Source organism: Scyliorhinus canicula, chromosome 2 (genome assembly GCF_902713615.1).
Source record: "Scyliorhinus canicula chromosome 2, sScyCan1.1, whole genome shotgun sequence".
NCBI classification, from domain to species: domain Eukaryota; kingdom Metazoa; phylum Chordata; class Chondrichthyes; order Carcharhiniformes; family Scyliorhinidae; genus Scyliorhinus; species Scyliorhinus canicula.
The window spans coordinates 289,063,861-289,077,861 of NC_052147.1; the positions used below are offsets into that span (position 1 = coordinate 289,063,861).

Below are 14,001 nucleotides of genomic sequence, written 5' to 3' on the forward strand. Positions count from 1 at the left end.
CAATCTGGACCTCTGCCTCCGCCTCCTTGACCACCGCCTCTGGCCCCGGCCACCTTGACCTCCGCCTTGGTTTCGGATTTTATCTCCTGTTTCAGCTCGTTCAGTTTCTTTGTGAGAAACGTTTTCTATCCATCCTCAGTTGTGGGGGGGTGGGGGGGTTGTTTTACTGGTGTCCCTTTCTTGTGAGTGGCTGGGGACCCTCTGCTTTGTTGGTCTGCTGACCCGCTCGCTCGCTGCTCCTGTCCATTACCGCCATTTCTGCGGCCTTTGGATTTGCTGTCTCCTGTGTTGTTGGGGGTGACGGGATGTATTAGTCTGCTTTTTGCGGGCTAATTTTGACTAAAAGCTTTTATTTTCTTGTCCCTCAGAGGAGAGCCACCTCGTGTGCACCTACTCAGCGCACCCCCATCACCGCAAGTCCTAATTATTCAAACCCAACATTCAAAGGTTAAGGGAAAGGGCAAGGAAAGATAATTAGATTATGAGGGGTCAAGCAGCAGCCCAGATACAGAACGTCAAGTGGTCTAATTTTGGGTTAAAAATCTCGTGATTTTATCATCACAAATAACTGGAATTGGACTGAACTGCAGTCGTCATACCGATTTGTAACTGCTGTTTCCATTTTGCCTTTCCAGGACTGATTATTCACGAGGGACCATCTGTATATCGAATCTTTAAGCGTTGGCAAGCAGTTAACCAGCAATGGAAAATACTGAACTATGAGAGGTCCAAGGACGTGGAGGATCAGAAGATTAGCACCAATCGTAATAGGAACTCTCGGGCCGAAAGGTCACCCACAAGACACTACAGTTCCAGAGGCAACCGGCCATTAGGAACCACGTCCAGTCATCACTGTACATACACCATTTTACACATTCTCAGCCATCTGAGACCGAATGAACAGACACACCAAACAGGCACAAGCAGAGAACTGGTGATGAGGGTGACTACAGTCTGATGAAAAGTTCTGCTTTAAGGACAGCTTGATGAGGTATCACTAAACCTGGCAATGCCGGCAGCAGTAAAAACATTGAGGCGGGATTTAGAGACAGATAGTAGAAGGACAATATGAGGCACCCAGGATCTACCGGGTTTGCTTGTGGAGCTGGGCCATACTCGAGGCCACACACTGGAAATTAATTAATTTACAGTCACTGTATAATCTGAACTGCCTGTGAAAAAAGATAAAACTGGCAACAACTGGTAAACAATTCGATGAGAATGGTCTCATTCTTTGATTTGAAGCCAATTTCCAGATTTAAAAAAATATTTACAGTGCAGAAGGACACCATTCAGCCCATTGAGGCTGCACCGGCCCCTTGGAAAAAGCAACAGGAGACAGAGAGTAGTGGTGGAAGGGAGTTTCTCAAAATGTACCCGTACCAGCCTCCCCGGACAGGCGCCGGAATGTGGCGACTAGGGGCTTTTCACAGTAACTTCATTGAAGCCTACTCGTGACAATAAGCGATTTTCATTTCATTTCAAAATGGAGAAATGGACCACTGTTGTTTGTGACATACATAAATGACCTGGAGGAAGGTATAGGTGGTCTGATTAGCAAGTTTGCAGATGACACTAAGATTGGTGGAATTGCAGATAGTGAAGGGGACTGTCAGAGAATAAAACAAAATATAGATAGATTGGAGAGTTGGGTAGAGAAATGGCAGATGGAGTTCAATCCAGGCAAATGCGAGATGATGCATTTTGGAAGATCTAATTCAAGAGCGAACTATACGGTAAATGAAAAAGCCCAGGGGAAAATTTGTGTACAGAAAGATCTGGGAGTTCAGGTCCATTGTACCCTGAAGGTGGTAGCGCAGGTCGATAGAGTGGTTAAGAAGGCATACAGCATGCTTGCCTTCATCGGACGGGGTATTGAGTACAAGAGTCGGCAGGTCATGTTACAGTTGTATCGGACTTTGGTTAGGCCACATTTGGAATACTGCGTGCAGTTCTGGTCACCACATTACCAGAAGGATGTGGATGCTTTGGAGAGGGTGCAGAGGAGATTCACCAGGATGTTGCCTGGTATGGAGGGTGCTAGCTATGAAGAAAGGTTGAGTAGATTAGGATTGTTTTCGTTGGAAAGACGGAGGTTGAGGGGAGACCTGATTGAGGTCTACAAAATCATGAGAGGTTTGGACAGGGTGGATAGCAACAAGCTTTTTCCAAGAGTGGGGGTGTCAGTGACAAGGGGTCACAAGTTCAAGGTGAGAGGGGGAAAGTTTAAGGGAGATGTGGGTGGAAAGTTTTTTACGCAGAGGGTGGTGGATGCCTGGAATGCTTTGCCAGCGGAGGTGGTAGAGGCGGGTACGATAGCATCATTTAAGATGCATCTAGACAGATATATGAACGGGTGGGGAACAGAGGGAAGTAAATCCTTGGAAAATAGGCGACAGGTTTAGATAGAGGATCTGGATCAGCGCAGGCTGGGAGGGCCAAAGGGCCTGTTCCTGTGCTGTAATTTTTCTTTGTTCTTCTTTGTCCGTTGCACCCCACTTAAGCCCACACCTCCACCCTGCTCAGCGCACCCCTGTCATCGCCAGTCCTAATCATTCAAACCCAACATTCAAAGGTTAAGGGAAAGGGCAAGGAAAGATGGTCAAGCAGCAGCCCAGATACACCTCCACCCTATCCCCCGCAACCCAGTAATCCCACCTAACCTTTTGGACACTAACGGCAATTTATCATGGCCAATCCACCTAACCTGCACATCTTTGGACTGTGGGAGGAAACCAGAGCACCCGGAGGAAACCCACGCAGACACTGGGAGAACGTGCAGACTCCGCACAGACAGTCTCCCAAGGCCGGAATTGGACCCGGATCCCTGGAGCTGTGATGCAGTAGTGCTAACCACTGTGCCACCCAGAATAACTGGAATAACCTCACTGTGATCCAGGCTTGATATTACCATTCAGCAGATAGTCTTAACCATTCTGATATTCCCATGGCCTGAGCCTCTCTGAGGTTGAACTGCATCACTCACAACCTGGTGTTATATTTGACTCGGGGTTGAGCTTCTGACCACATACCTGCACATCACCACTTTGCACCTTTGCAACATCTTTGCCCTTATCAAGTTCAACTACTGCTGTAACTCTCATCCAGGTGTTGTCACCTCCTGCCTGTTCCCATCTAAACTGGAGTGGCACTGATATCCTAGCTGGGAGGTTTGCTAACTTCACTCAGGAGGATTTAAATTAGTCTGGCAGGGGGGTGGGAACCAGAATGTGAGCTTAGAAGGTGTAATAACGGAATGGGAAATAGAGAACCAAAATAAAAGGACAGCAGAACTAGGGGGCATAGCCTCAAAATAAGGGGAAGTAGATTTAGGACTGAGTTTAGGAGGAACTTCTTCACCCAAAGGGTTGTGAATCTATGGAATTCCTTGCCCAGTGAAGCAGTTGAGGCTCCTTCATTACATGTTTTTAAGGTAAAGATAGATAGTTTTTTGAAGAATAAAGGGATTAAGGGTTATGGTGTTCGGGCCGGAAAGTGGAGCTGAGTCCACAAAAGATCAGCCATGATCTAATTGAATGGCGGAGCAGGCTCGAGGGGCCAGATGGCCTACTCCTGCTCCTAGTTCTTATGTTCTTATAACATCACCCTCAGGCAGAGCAAAAAAGGTGACACGTGTGAGAAGGGAGGTGGTCAATGCAGGATTGAGGCTGTTGTACCTAAATGCGCGCAGTATACAGAACAAGGTCAATGAGCTCGTTGCGCACATTGAAATTGGGCGGTACGATGTTGTGGGCATCACAGAGACGTGGCTGCAAGGGGATCAGGGCTGGGATCTAAATATACAAAGATATGAGTCCTATCAAAAGGACAGGCAGATGGGCAAAGGGGGAGGGGTTGCATTGTTAGTAAGGAATGAAGTTAAATCGATAGTAATTTTGAACCATCTTTAAAATTTTAATTTTGAATCAGCTTTAAACAAGGTTCCACTTGGAGGTACTTGCAGCTGGAGCTTGGCAATTAGTTAATTGGATTAGGTCAGTTTTCAGAGGCTAGATTCACAGTATAAAAAGGATCCAGCGACAGTGCAGACTTTGTTTGCACTTGAGTGCTGAACTTGGTGCATTTGAGTGCTACAGTGAGAGTTTGAAGAGGAACGGCCTTTGAAGGGGTTGGTTTAGCTCAGGGGTTGGTTTAGCTCACCAGGCTAAATCGCTGGCTTTTAAAGCAGACCAAGCAGGCCAGCAGCACGGTTCGATTCCCGTACCAGCCTCCCCGGACAGGCGCCGGAATGTGGCGACTAGGGGCTTTTCACAGTAACTTCATTGAAGCCTACTCGTGACAATAAGCGATTTTCATTTCAGTTTGGTGACTGAGGGAGTGCTGAACTTGGTGCATTTGAATGCTACAGTGAGAGTTTGGTGACTGAGGGAGTTAGGTGAGGAGGGAGTAAGGTGCTCCTTACATTTCATTTCCTACATTTCCTCAAAGAGTGTGAAGGGAGCCAGGAGTTTACAGAGAGTGCAGCTGACTGGAAGCAGAGTCGGAGGGCGGAGGTCCAGTTGGTCTACGGGGCAGCTATATTCTGTAAAGTAAGGGGATGGAGGCTAGGGCAGTTGCATGCTCCTCCTGTAGGATGTGGGTGGTGAGGGATACCACTGGTGTCCCCGCTGACTATACCTGTGGGAAGTGCACCCAACTCCAGCTCCTCAGAGACCGTGTTAAGGTACTGGAGCTGGAGCTGCATGAACTTCGGATCATCCGGGATGCAGAGGGGGTTATAGAGAAGAATTACAGGGAGGTAGCCACACCAAAGGTACTGGACAAGAGTAGCTGGGTCACAGTTAGGGAAAAGAAAACTAACAGGCAGACAGCACAGGAATCCCTCGTGGCCGTTCCCCTTCAAAACAAGTATACCGTTTTGGATGCTGTTGGGGGGGATGACCTACCAGGGGAAGGCCCTAGCGGCCAGGTCTCTGGCACTGAGTCTGGCTCTGGGGCTCAGAAGGGTATTTGGATAATTGGAGCGCATTCTGGGGAAGGTGGGACCTGTACAAGCAGGACGGGTTGCATCTGAACCAGAGGGGCACCAATATCCTGGGAGGGAGGTTTTCTAGTAGTCTTCGGGAGGGTTTAAACTAATTTGACAGGGGAATGGGAACCGGATTTGTAGTCCAGCAACTAAGGAAGCCGATATTCAGGACGCCAAAGCATGTAGTGATGCAGTGGGGAAGATAACACTGACAAAGGAGAGTACTTGCAGGCAAGGAGATGGGTTGAAGTGTGTAAACTTCAGCACAAGAAGCATCAGGAATAAGGCGGGTGAATTTAAGGCATGGATTGGTACTTGGGACTACGATGTGGTGGCCATCACGGAAACTTGGATAGAAGAGGGGCAGAAATGGTTGGAGGTTCCTGGTTATAGATATTTCAACAAGATTAGGGAGAATGGTAAAAGAGGTTGGGGGGGGGGGGGGGGTGGCATTGTTAATTAGAGATAGTATAACAGCTGCAGAAAGGCAGTTCGAGGAGGATCTGCCTACTGAGGTAATATGGGTTGAAGTCAGAAATAGGAAAGGAGCAGTCACCTTGTTGGGAGTTTTCTATAGGCCCCCCAATAGCAGCAGAAACGTGGAGGAACAGATTGGAAACAGATTTTGGAAAGGTGCAGAAGTCACAGGGTAGTAGTCATGGGTGACTTCAACTTCCCAAACATTGAGTGGAAACTCTTTAGATCAAATAGTTTGGATGGGGTAGTGTTTGTGCAGTGTGTCCAGGAAGCTTTTCTAACACAGTATGTAGATTGTCCGACCAGAGGGGAGGCCATATTGGATTTAGTACTTGGTAATGAACCAGGGCAAGTGATAGGTTTGTTAGTGGGGGAGCATTTTGAAGGTAGTGACCACAATTCTGTGACTTTCACTTTAGTAATGGAGAGGGATAGGTGCGTGCAACAGGGCAAGGTTTACAATTGGGGGAAGGGTAAATACAATGCTGTCAGACAAGAATTGAAGTGCATAAGTTGGGAACATAGGCTGTCAGGGATACGACACAAGTGAAATGTGGAACTTGTTCAAGGAACATGTACTGCGTGTCTTTGATATGTATGCCCCTGCCGGCAGGGAAGAGATGGCCGAGTGAGGGAACCATGGTTGACAAGAGAGATTGAATGTCTTGTTAAGAGGAAGAAGGAGACTTATGTAAGGCTGAGGAAACAAGGTTCAGACAGGGCGCTGGAGGGATACAAGATAGCCAGGAGGGAACTGAAGAAAGGGATTAGGAGAGCTAAGAGAGGGCATGAAAAATCTTTGACAGGTAGGATCAAGGAAAACCCCAAGGCCTTTTACACATGTGAGAAATATGAGAATGACTAGAGCGAGGGTAGGTCCGATCAAGGACAGTAGCGGGAGATTGTGTATTGAGTCTGAAGAGATAGGAGAGGTCTTGAAGAAGTACTTTTCTTCAGTATTTACAAACGAGAGGGAATATATTGTTGGAGAGGACAGTGTGAAACAGACTGATAAGCTCGAGGAGTTACTTGTATGGAAGGACGATGTGTTGGGCGTTTTGAAAAACTTGAGGATAGACAAGTCCCCCGGGCCTGACGGGATATAGCCAAGGATTCTATGGGAAGCAAGAAATGAAATTGCAGAGCCGTTGGCAATGATCTTTTTGTCCTCACTGTCAACAGGGCTGGTACCAGAGGATTGGAGAGTGGCGAATGTCGTGCCCCTGTTCAAAAAAGGGAATAAGGATAACCCTGGGAATTACAGGCCAGTTAGTCTTACTTCGGCGGTAGGCAAAGTAATGGAAAGGGTACCGAGGGATAGGATTTCTGAGCATCTGGAAAGACACTGCTTGATTAGGGATAGTCAGCACGGATTTGTGAGGGGTAGGTCTTGCCTTACAAGTCTTATTGACTTCTTTGAGGAGGTGACCAAGCATGTGGATGAAGGTAAAGCAGTGGATGTAGTGTACATGGATTTTAGTAAGGCATTTGATAAGGTTCCCCATGGCTGGCTTATGCAGAAAGTAAGGAGGCATGGGATAGTGGGAAATTTGGCCAGTTGGATAACGAACTGGCTAACCAATAGAAGTCAGAGAGTGGTGGTGGATGGCAAATATTCAGCCTGGAGCCCAGTTACCAGTGGCATACCGCAGGGATCAGTTCAGGGTCCTCTGCTGTTTCTGATTTTCATTAACGACTTGGGTGAGGGAGTTGAAGGGTGGGTCAGTAAATTTGCAGATGATACGAAGATTGGTGGAGTTGTGGATAGTGAGGAGTGCTGTTGTCGGCTGCAAAGAGACATAGATAGGATGCAGAACTGGGCTGAGAAGTGGCAGATGGAGTTTAACCCTGACAAGTGTGAGGTTGTCCATTTTGGAAGGATAAATATGAATGTGGAATACAGGGTTAACGGTAGGGTTCTTGGCAATGTAGAGGAGCAGAGAGATCTTGGGGTCTATGTTCATAGATCTTTGAAAGTTGCCACTCAAGTGGATAGAGCTGTGAAGAAGGCCTATGGTGTGCTAGCGTTCATTAGCAGAGGGATTGAATTTAAGAACCGTGAGGTGATGATGCAGCTGTACAAAACCTTGGTCAGGCCACATTTGGAGTACTGTGTGCAGTTCTGGTCACCTCATTTTAGGAAGGATGTGGAAGCTTTGGAAAAGGTGCAAAGGAGATTTACCAGGATGTTGCCTGGAATGGAGAGCAAGTCTCACGAGGAAAGGTTGAGGGTGCTAGGCCTTTTCTCATTAGAACGGAGAAGGATGAGACTTGATAGAGGTTTATAGGATGATCAGGGGAATAGATAGAGTAGACAGTCAGAGACTTTTTCCCTGGGTGGAGCAAACCATTACAAGGGGACATAAATTTAAGGTAAATGGTGGAAGATATAGGGGGGATGTCAGAGGTAGGTTCTTTACCCAGAGAGTAGTGGGGGCATGGAATGCACTGCCTGTGGAAGTAGTTGAGTCGGAAACGTTAGGGACCTTCAAGCGGCTATTGGATATGTTCATGGATTATGGTAGAATAATGGAGTGTAGATTAATTTGTTCTTAAGGGCAGCACGGTAGCATTGTGGATACCACAATTGCTTCACAGCTCCAGGGTCCCAGGTTCGATTTCGGCTTGGATCGCTGTCCGTGTGGAGTCTGCACATCCTCCCCGTGTGTGCGTGGGTTTTCTCCGGGTACTCCGGTTTCCTCCCACAGTCCAAAGATGTGCAGGTTGGGTGGATTGGCCATGATATATTGCCCTTAGTGTCCAAAATTCTATGATCTATGATTAACCTAGGACAAAAGTTCAGCACAACATCGTGGGCTGAAGGGCCTGTTCTGTGCTGTATTTTTCTATGTTCTATGTTCAAGAAACGATATAGGATCAGAAGGCACAGAATCTCTGTGGGTAGAGTTGAGGAATCGCAAAGGTAAAAAGACCCTGATGGGCAGGCCCATGTACAGGCCCCCTCGCAGTAATCAGGATGTGGGGCAGAAAATAAATCAGGAGATAGAAAAGGCATGTGAAAAAGGCAATATTACAATAATCATGGGGGCTCTTCAATATGCAGGTGGACTGGGAAAATCAGGTTGGTAGTGGATCCCAAAGAAAGGAATTTGTGGAATGTCTAAGAGATGTTTTTTTGGAGCAGCTTGTGACAGAGCCGACTAGGGAACAGGTAATTCTGGATTTGGTGATGTGTAATGAGGCAGACTTGATTAGGGAACTTAAGGTGAAGGAACCCTTAGGGAGCAGTGACCACAATATGATAGAATTTACCCTGCAGTTTGAGAGGGAGAAGCTGCAATCAGATGTAACAATATTACAATTAAATAAGGGTAACTACAAAGACATGAGGGAGGAGCTGGCCAGAGTTGATTGGAGAAGGAGCCGAGCAGGGAAGGCAGTGGAACAGCAATGGCAGGAATTTTTGGGGGTTATTCGGGAGGCACAACATAAATTCATCCCAAGGAGGAGGAAACATGCTAAGGGGAGGACAAGGCATCCATGGCTGATGGGGGATGTTAAGAACAGCATAAAAGTGAAAGAAAAAGCATACAAAGTGGCGAGGATTAGTGGGAAGCCAGAGGATTGGGCGATCTTCCCGTAACAGCCTCCCCGAACAGGCGCCGGAATGTGGTGACTAGGGGCTTTTCACAGTAACTTCATTTGAAGCCTACTTGTGACAATAAGCGATTTTCATTTCATTTCATTTCTTTAAAAGCGAGCAGAGGACAACTAAAAAAGCAATAAGGGGAGAAGATGAAGTATGAATGCAAGCTAGCTAGTAATATAAAGGAAGAGATTTTTTCAATATATAAAAGGTAAAAGAGAGGCAAAACTAGACATTGGACGAATGGAAAATGTGGCTGGAGAAGTAATAATAGGAAACAAAGAAATGGAAGAGGAACTGAATTGTTACTTTGCATCAGTCTTCACGGTGGAAGGCACCAGTGCGATGCCAGAGCTCCAGGAGAACCAGGGGGCAGAGGTGAGTGCAGTGACCATCACTAAGGGGAAGGTTCTGGGGAAACTGAAAGATCTGAAGGTGGATAAATCACCTGGACCGGATGGACTACACCCCAGGGTTCTAACAGAGACAGCTGAGGAGATTGTGGAGGCATTGGTGATGATCTTTCAGGAATCACTGGAGGCAGGAAGGGTCCCAGAGGACTGGAAGGTGGCTAATGTAACACCCCTGTTTCAGAAGGGAGGGAGGCAGAAGACGGGAAATTATAGGCTGGTTAGCCTGACTTCGGTCATTGGTAAGATTTTAGAGTCCATTATTAAAGATGAGATCGCAAAGTACTTGGAAGTGCATGGTAAAATAGGACTGAGTCAGCACGGCTTTGTCAAAGGGAGGTCGTGTCTGACAAATCTGTTAGAGTTCTTTGAGGAGGTAACAAGGAAGTCGGACAAAGGAGAACCAGTGGACGGGATTTATTTAGATTTCCGTGATCTGATATTGCAATTGCTGAGTACTCCGACCCTTTAACCCCAGCCAGCAGTGCTTTCCCCAGCACAAAAACGTCGTTCCGCGAGTATACCTTATGGACTGCTGGGATAAACGAGTACTCCCATTCCCTCGGGTGCAGAAACCTCCAAGGGTTCACCCATCCCATTTCCACCATTAGCCCAGCCAGCGCCTTTGCTCCCTCTGACAGGACCAGCGAGCGCGGCCGTTCCTTACAAAGAACAAAGAAAATTACAGCACAGGAACAGGCCCTTCGGCCCTCCCAACCTGCGCCGATCCAGATCCTTTATCTAAACCTGTTGCCTATTTTCCAAGGTCTACCTCTCTCTGTTCCCCACCCGTTCATATACCTGTCCAGGTGCATCTTAAATGATGCTATCGTACCCACCTCTACCATCTCCGCTGGCAAAGCATTCCAGGCACCCACCACCCTCTGCGTAAAAAACTTTCCACGCACATCTCCCTTAAACATTTCGCCTCTCACCTTGAAATCGTGATCCCTTGTAATTGACACCCCCACTCTTGGAAAAAGCTTGTTGCTATCCATCCTGTCCATACCTCTCATAATTTTGTAGACCTCAATCAGGCCTCCCCTCAACCTCCGTCTTTCCAATGAAAACAATCGTAATCTACTCAACCTTTCTTCATAGCTAGCACCCTCCATACCAGGTAACATCCTGGTGAACCTCCTCTGCACCCTCTCTAAAGCATCCACATCCTTCTGGTAATGTGGCGACCAGAACTGCACGCAGTATTCCAAATGTGGCCTAACCAAAGTCCGATACAACTGTAACATGACCTCCTGACTCTTGTACTCAATACCCCGTCCGATGAAGGCAAGCATGCTGTATGCCTTCTTGACCACTCTATCAACCTGCGTTGCCACCTTCAGGGTACAATGGACCTGGACTCCCAGATCTCTCTGGACATCAATTTTCCCCAGGACTCTTCCATTGACCATATAGTCTGCTCTTGAGTTAGATCTTCCAAAATGCATCACCTCGCATTTGCCTGGATTGAACTTCATCTGCCATTTCTCTGCCCAACTCTCCAATCTATCTATATTTTGCTGTATTCTCTGACAGTCCGCCTCGCTATCTGCAACTCCACCAATCTTAGTATCATGTGCAAACTTGCTCATCAGACCACTTATACCTTCGTCCAGATCATTTATGTATATCACAAACAACAGTGGTCCGAGCACGGATCCCTGTGGAACACCACTAGTCACCCTTTCTCCATTTTGAGACACTCCCTTCCACCACTACTCTCTGTCTCCTGTTGCCCAGCCAGTTCTTTATCCATCTAGCTAGTACACCCTGAACCCCATACGACTTCACTTTTTCCATCAACCTGCCATGGGAAACTTTATCAAATGCTTTACTGAAGTCCATGTATATGACATCTACAGCCCTTCCCTCATCAATTAACTTTGTCACTTCCTCAAAGAATTCTATTAGGTTTGTAAGACATGACCTTCCCTGCAGAAAACCATGCTGCCTATCACTGATAAGTCTATTTTCTTCCAAATGTGAATAGATCCTCTCCCTCAGTATCTTCTCCAACAGTTTGCCTACCACTGACGTCAAGCTCACAGGTCTATAATTCCCTGATTATCTCTGCTACCCTTCTTAAAGAAAGGGACAACATTAGCAATTCTCCAGTCCTCCGGGACCTCACCCGTGCTCAGGGATGCTGCAAAGATATCTGTTAAGGCCCCAGCTATTTCATCCCTCGCTTCCCTCAGTAACCTGGGATAGATCCCATCCGGTCCTGGGGACTTTCCACCTTTTTTTTTTATAAAATTAGATTACACAATTACTTTTTCCAATTAAGGGGCAATTTAGCGTGGCCAATCCGCCTACTCTGCACATTTTTTTTTGGGTTGTGGGGGCGAAACCCACGCAGACACGGGGAGAATATGCAAACTCCACACGGACAGTGACCCAGAGCCGGGATCGAACCTGGGACCTCAGCGCCGTGAGGCGGTTGTGCTAACCACTAGGCCACCGTGCTGCCCGGGACTTGTCCACCTTAATGTCTTTTAGAATACCCAAAACTTCCCCCTTCCGTATGCCAACTTGACCTAGAGTATTTAAACATCCATCCCTAGCCTCAACATCCATCTTGTCCCTCTCCTTTGTGAATACCGATGCAAAGTACTCATTAAGAATCTCACTCATTTCCTCTGACTCCACGCATAAATTCCCACTTTTGTCTTTGAGTCGGCCAATCCTTTCTCTAGTTACCCTCTTGCTCCTTATATACGAATAAAAGGCTTTGGGATTTTCCTTAACCCTGTTAGCCAAAGATATTTCATGACCCCTTTTAGCCCTCTTTATAGCGCGTTTGAGATTTGGCCGACTTTCCCGATATTCCTCCAAAGCTTCATCAGTTTTGTGTTGCCTCGATCTTACATATGGTTCCTTTTTCATCTTAGCTAGTCTCACAATTCCACCCGTCATCCATGATCCATCCTGTCCAACCGTGGCTCCTGCACCAAGTTTCAGTACCCCCCCCCCCCCCCCACTATCAGTTTGTGTGTGTCCAAGTCGGGGATGGCCCCGAACACCTTCTTTGCGAATCCCACATCGTCCCAATTGGGGCCATATACACCTAACAGTGCCACTAACCTCCCCTCCAGTGCCCCTGTCACAATCACATACCTACCCCCTTGATTTGCAACCACCTTCTCCATCTGGAAGTGTACTCATTTGCCGGCCATTACCGCTACCCCTTAAGTCTCACCTAGTCCTTCACCCTCAGGTGAGTCTCCTGCAGCATTGCCACATCAGCCTTCAAACTTTAAAAAATATATATTTTTATTAAGGTATTTGAAAATTTTAATAAAAATAACATTAACAATGACATCAACATGATACAATAAACATCCCCCCCCCCCCCCATCTCAATCTTCGCACACCCCAACCATAAAACAACCTCCCCCCCCTTGGAATACTGCGTCTGCTGACATTTTCATTTTCCCTGAGAAAGTCGATGAACGGCTGCCACCTCCGGGTGAACCCGACCATCAACTCTCTTAAGACAAATTTTATCTTCTCGAGACTGAGAAACCCAGCCATGTCACTGTTGGGAGATGTGTTTTCAGAACCCCAAAATGTATCATGGAGTCCAACCAACCTCCCCCTTTAATGTATTGTTGCTTTTGAAGCACACGGCTTGTTTTCCAGGTGTGGTATTACAATTATGGACACGTGGGTTTTTAAACACAAAACAATATTTATTCCATGAACTCAACTTAACCTTTTAAAATAAACATTGGATCTCTTAACACCCCTTACTTCAAAGATAACCCCTAAAATAATATAACATTACCTAATCCTGCAAACTGTCTTTTTAAACCCCCAAAAGACTTCAACCCTTCAAAAATAGGAGCGCAACAGGTTACATTCAATATATTTATAGTCTTTGGATTTGCAGAAATCACCAGACCAGCTTTTTTCCTTCATGCAGCTCTCAGCAAACCAGCCAGGCACTTTTCAGCTGCTCTCTCAAACTGAAACTAAAAACTTCAAAATGGCTGAGCTAAAAGCCCAGCTCCACCCACATTCTGACATCACTGCATTTCTTAAAGGTACATTGCTTAAACATCCATTTCTTAAAGGCACTCTCACATGGCACCTCCCCCCAAGAAAAAAAATAAACCATCAACTTCAAGATGGTTTCATTTTTCCACTTTTGCTCCATCCACTAAGAAATGCGCACAGTAAATATACATTTTCATTTAAAGAAAACAACATACTCAAACAGCCATAATAATAGAGTCCATTTTTCTTTGTTCTTCTTCCTCCAACTGAAAACCTTCTCGATTGACAGTCTCTTTGAACAAGAAAGTCTCTGCACAATCCATCCATTCCTCTACTCCTCGGCAATTCTCTTTAGAATCAGATACTGTGGTTCAATCTGACCACAGAGCCCCTTGCAATTCTCCAATACAGGAGCATTGGTGATCACAGCTTTCAGGCAGTCACATGCCTGTTGAAAGTCCGCTGTCCATTGAAATTTTTGATGTTTCTTTCGCAAGTCCATCAGTGGAGTAATCACG

At 46.5% G+C, this 14,001-nt stretch overlaps 1 protein-coding gene across 1 annotated transcript in view; it reads left to right on the forward strand.

Moving 5' to 3' along the window:
* LOC119962240 (E3 ubiquitin-protein ligase MARCHF4-like) overlaps positions 1-1,211 on the forward strand; it is a 138,000-nt gene extending 136,789 nt beyond the window's left edge. The window contains exon 4 of the mRNA XM_038790228.1: positions 636-1,211. Within this exon, the coding sequence (XP_038646156.1) occupies positions 636-958 (323 nt within the window). The 3' untranslated portion in view covers positions 959-1,211. The remainder of the gene's footprint in view (positions 1-635) is intronic.
* Positions 1,212-14,001: the final 12,790 nt, after the last annotated feature.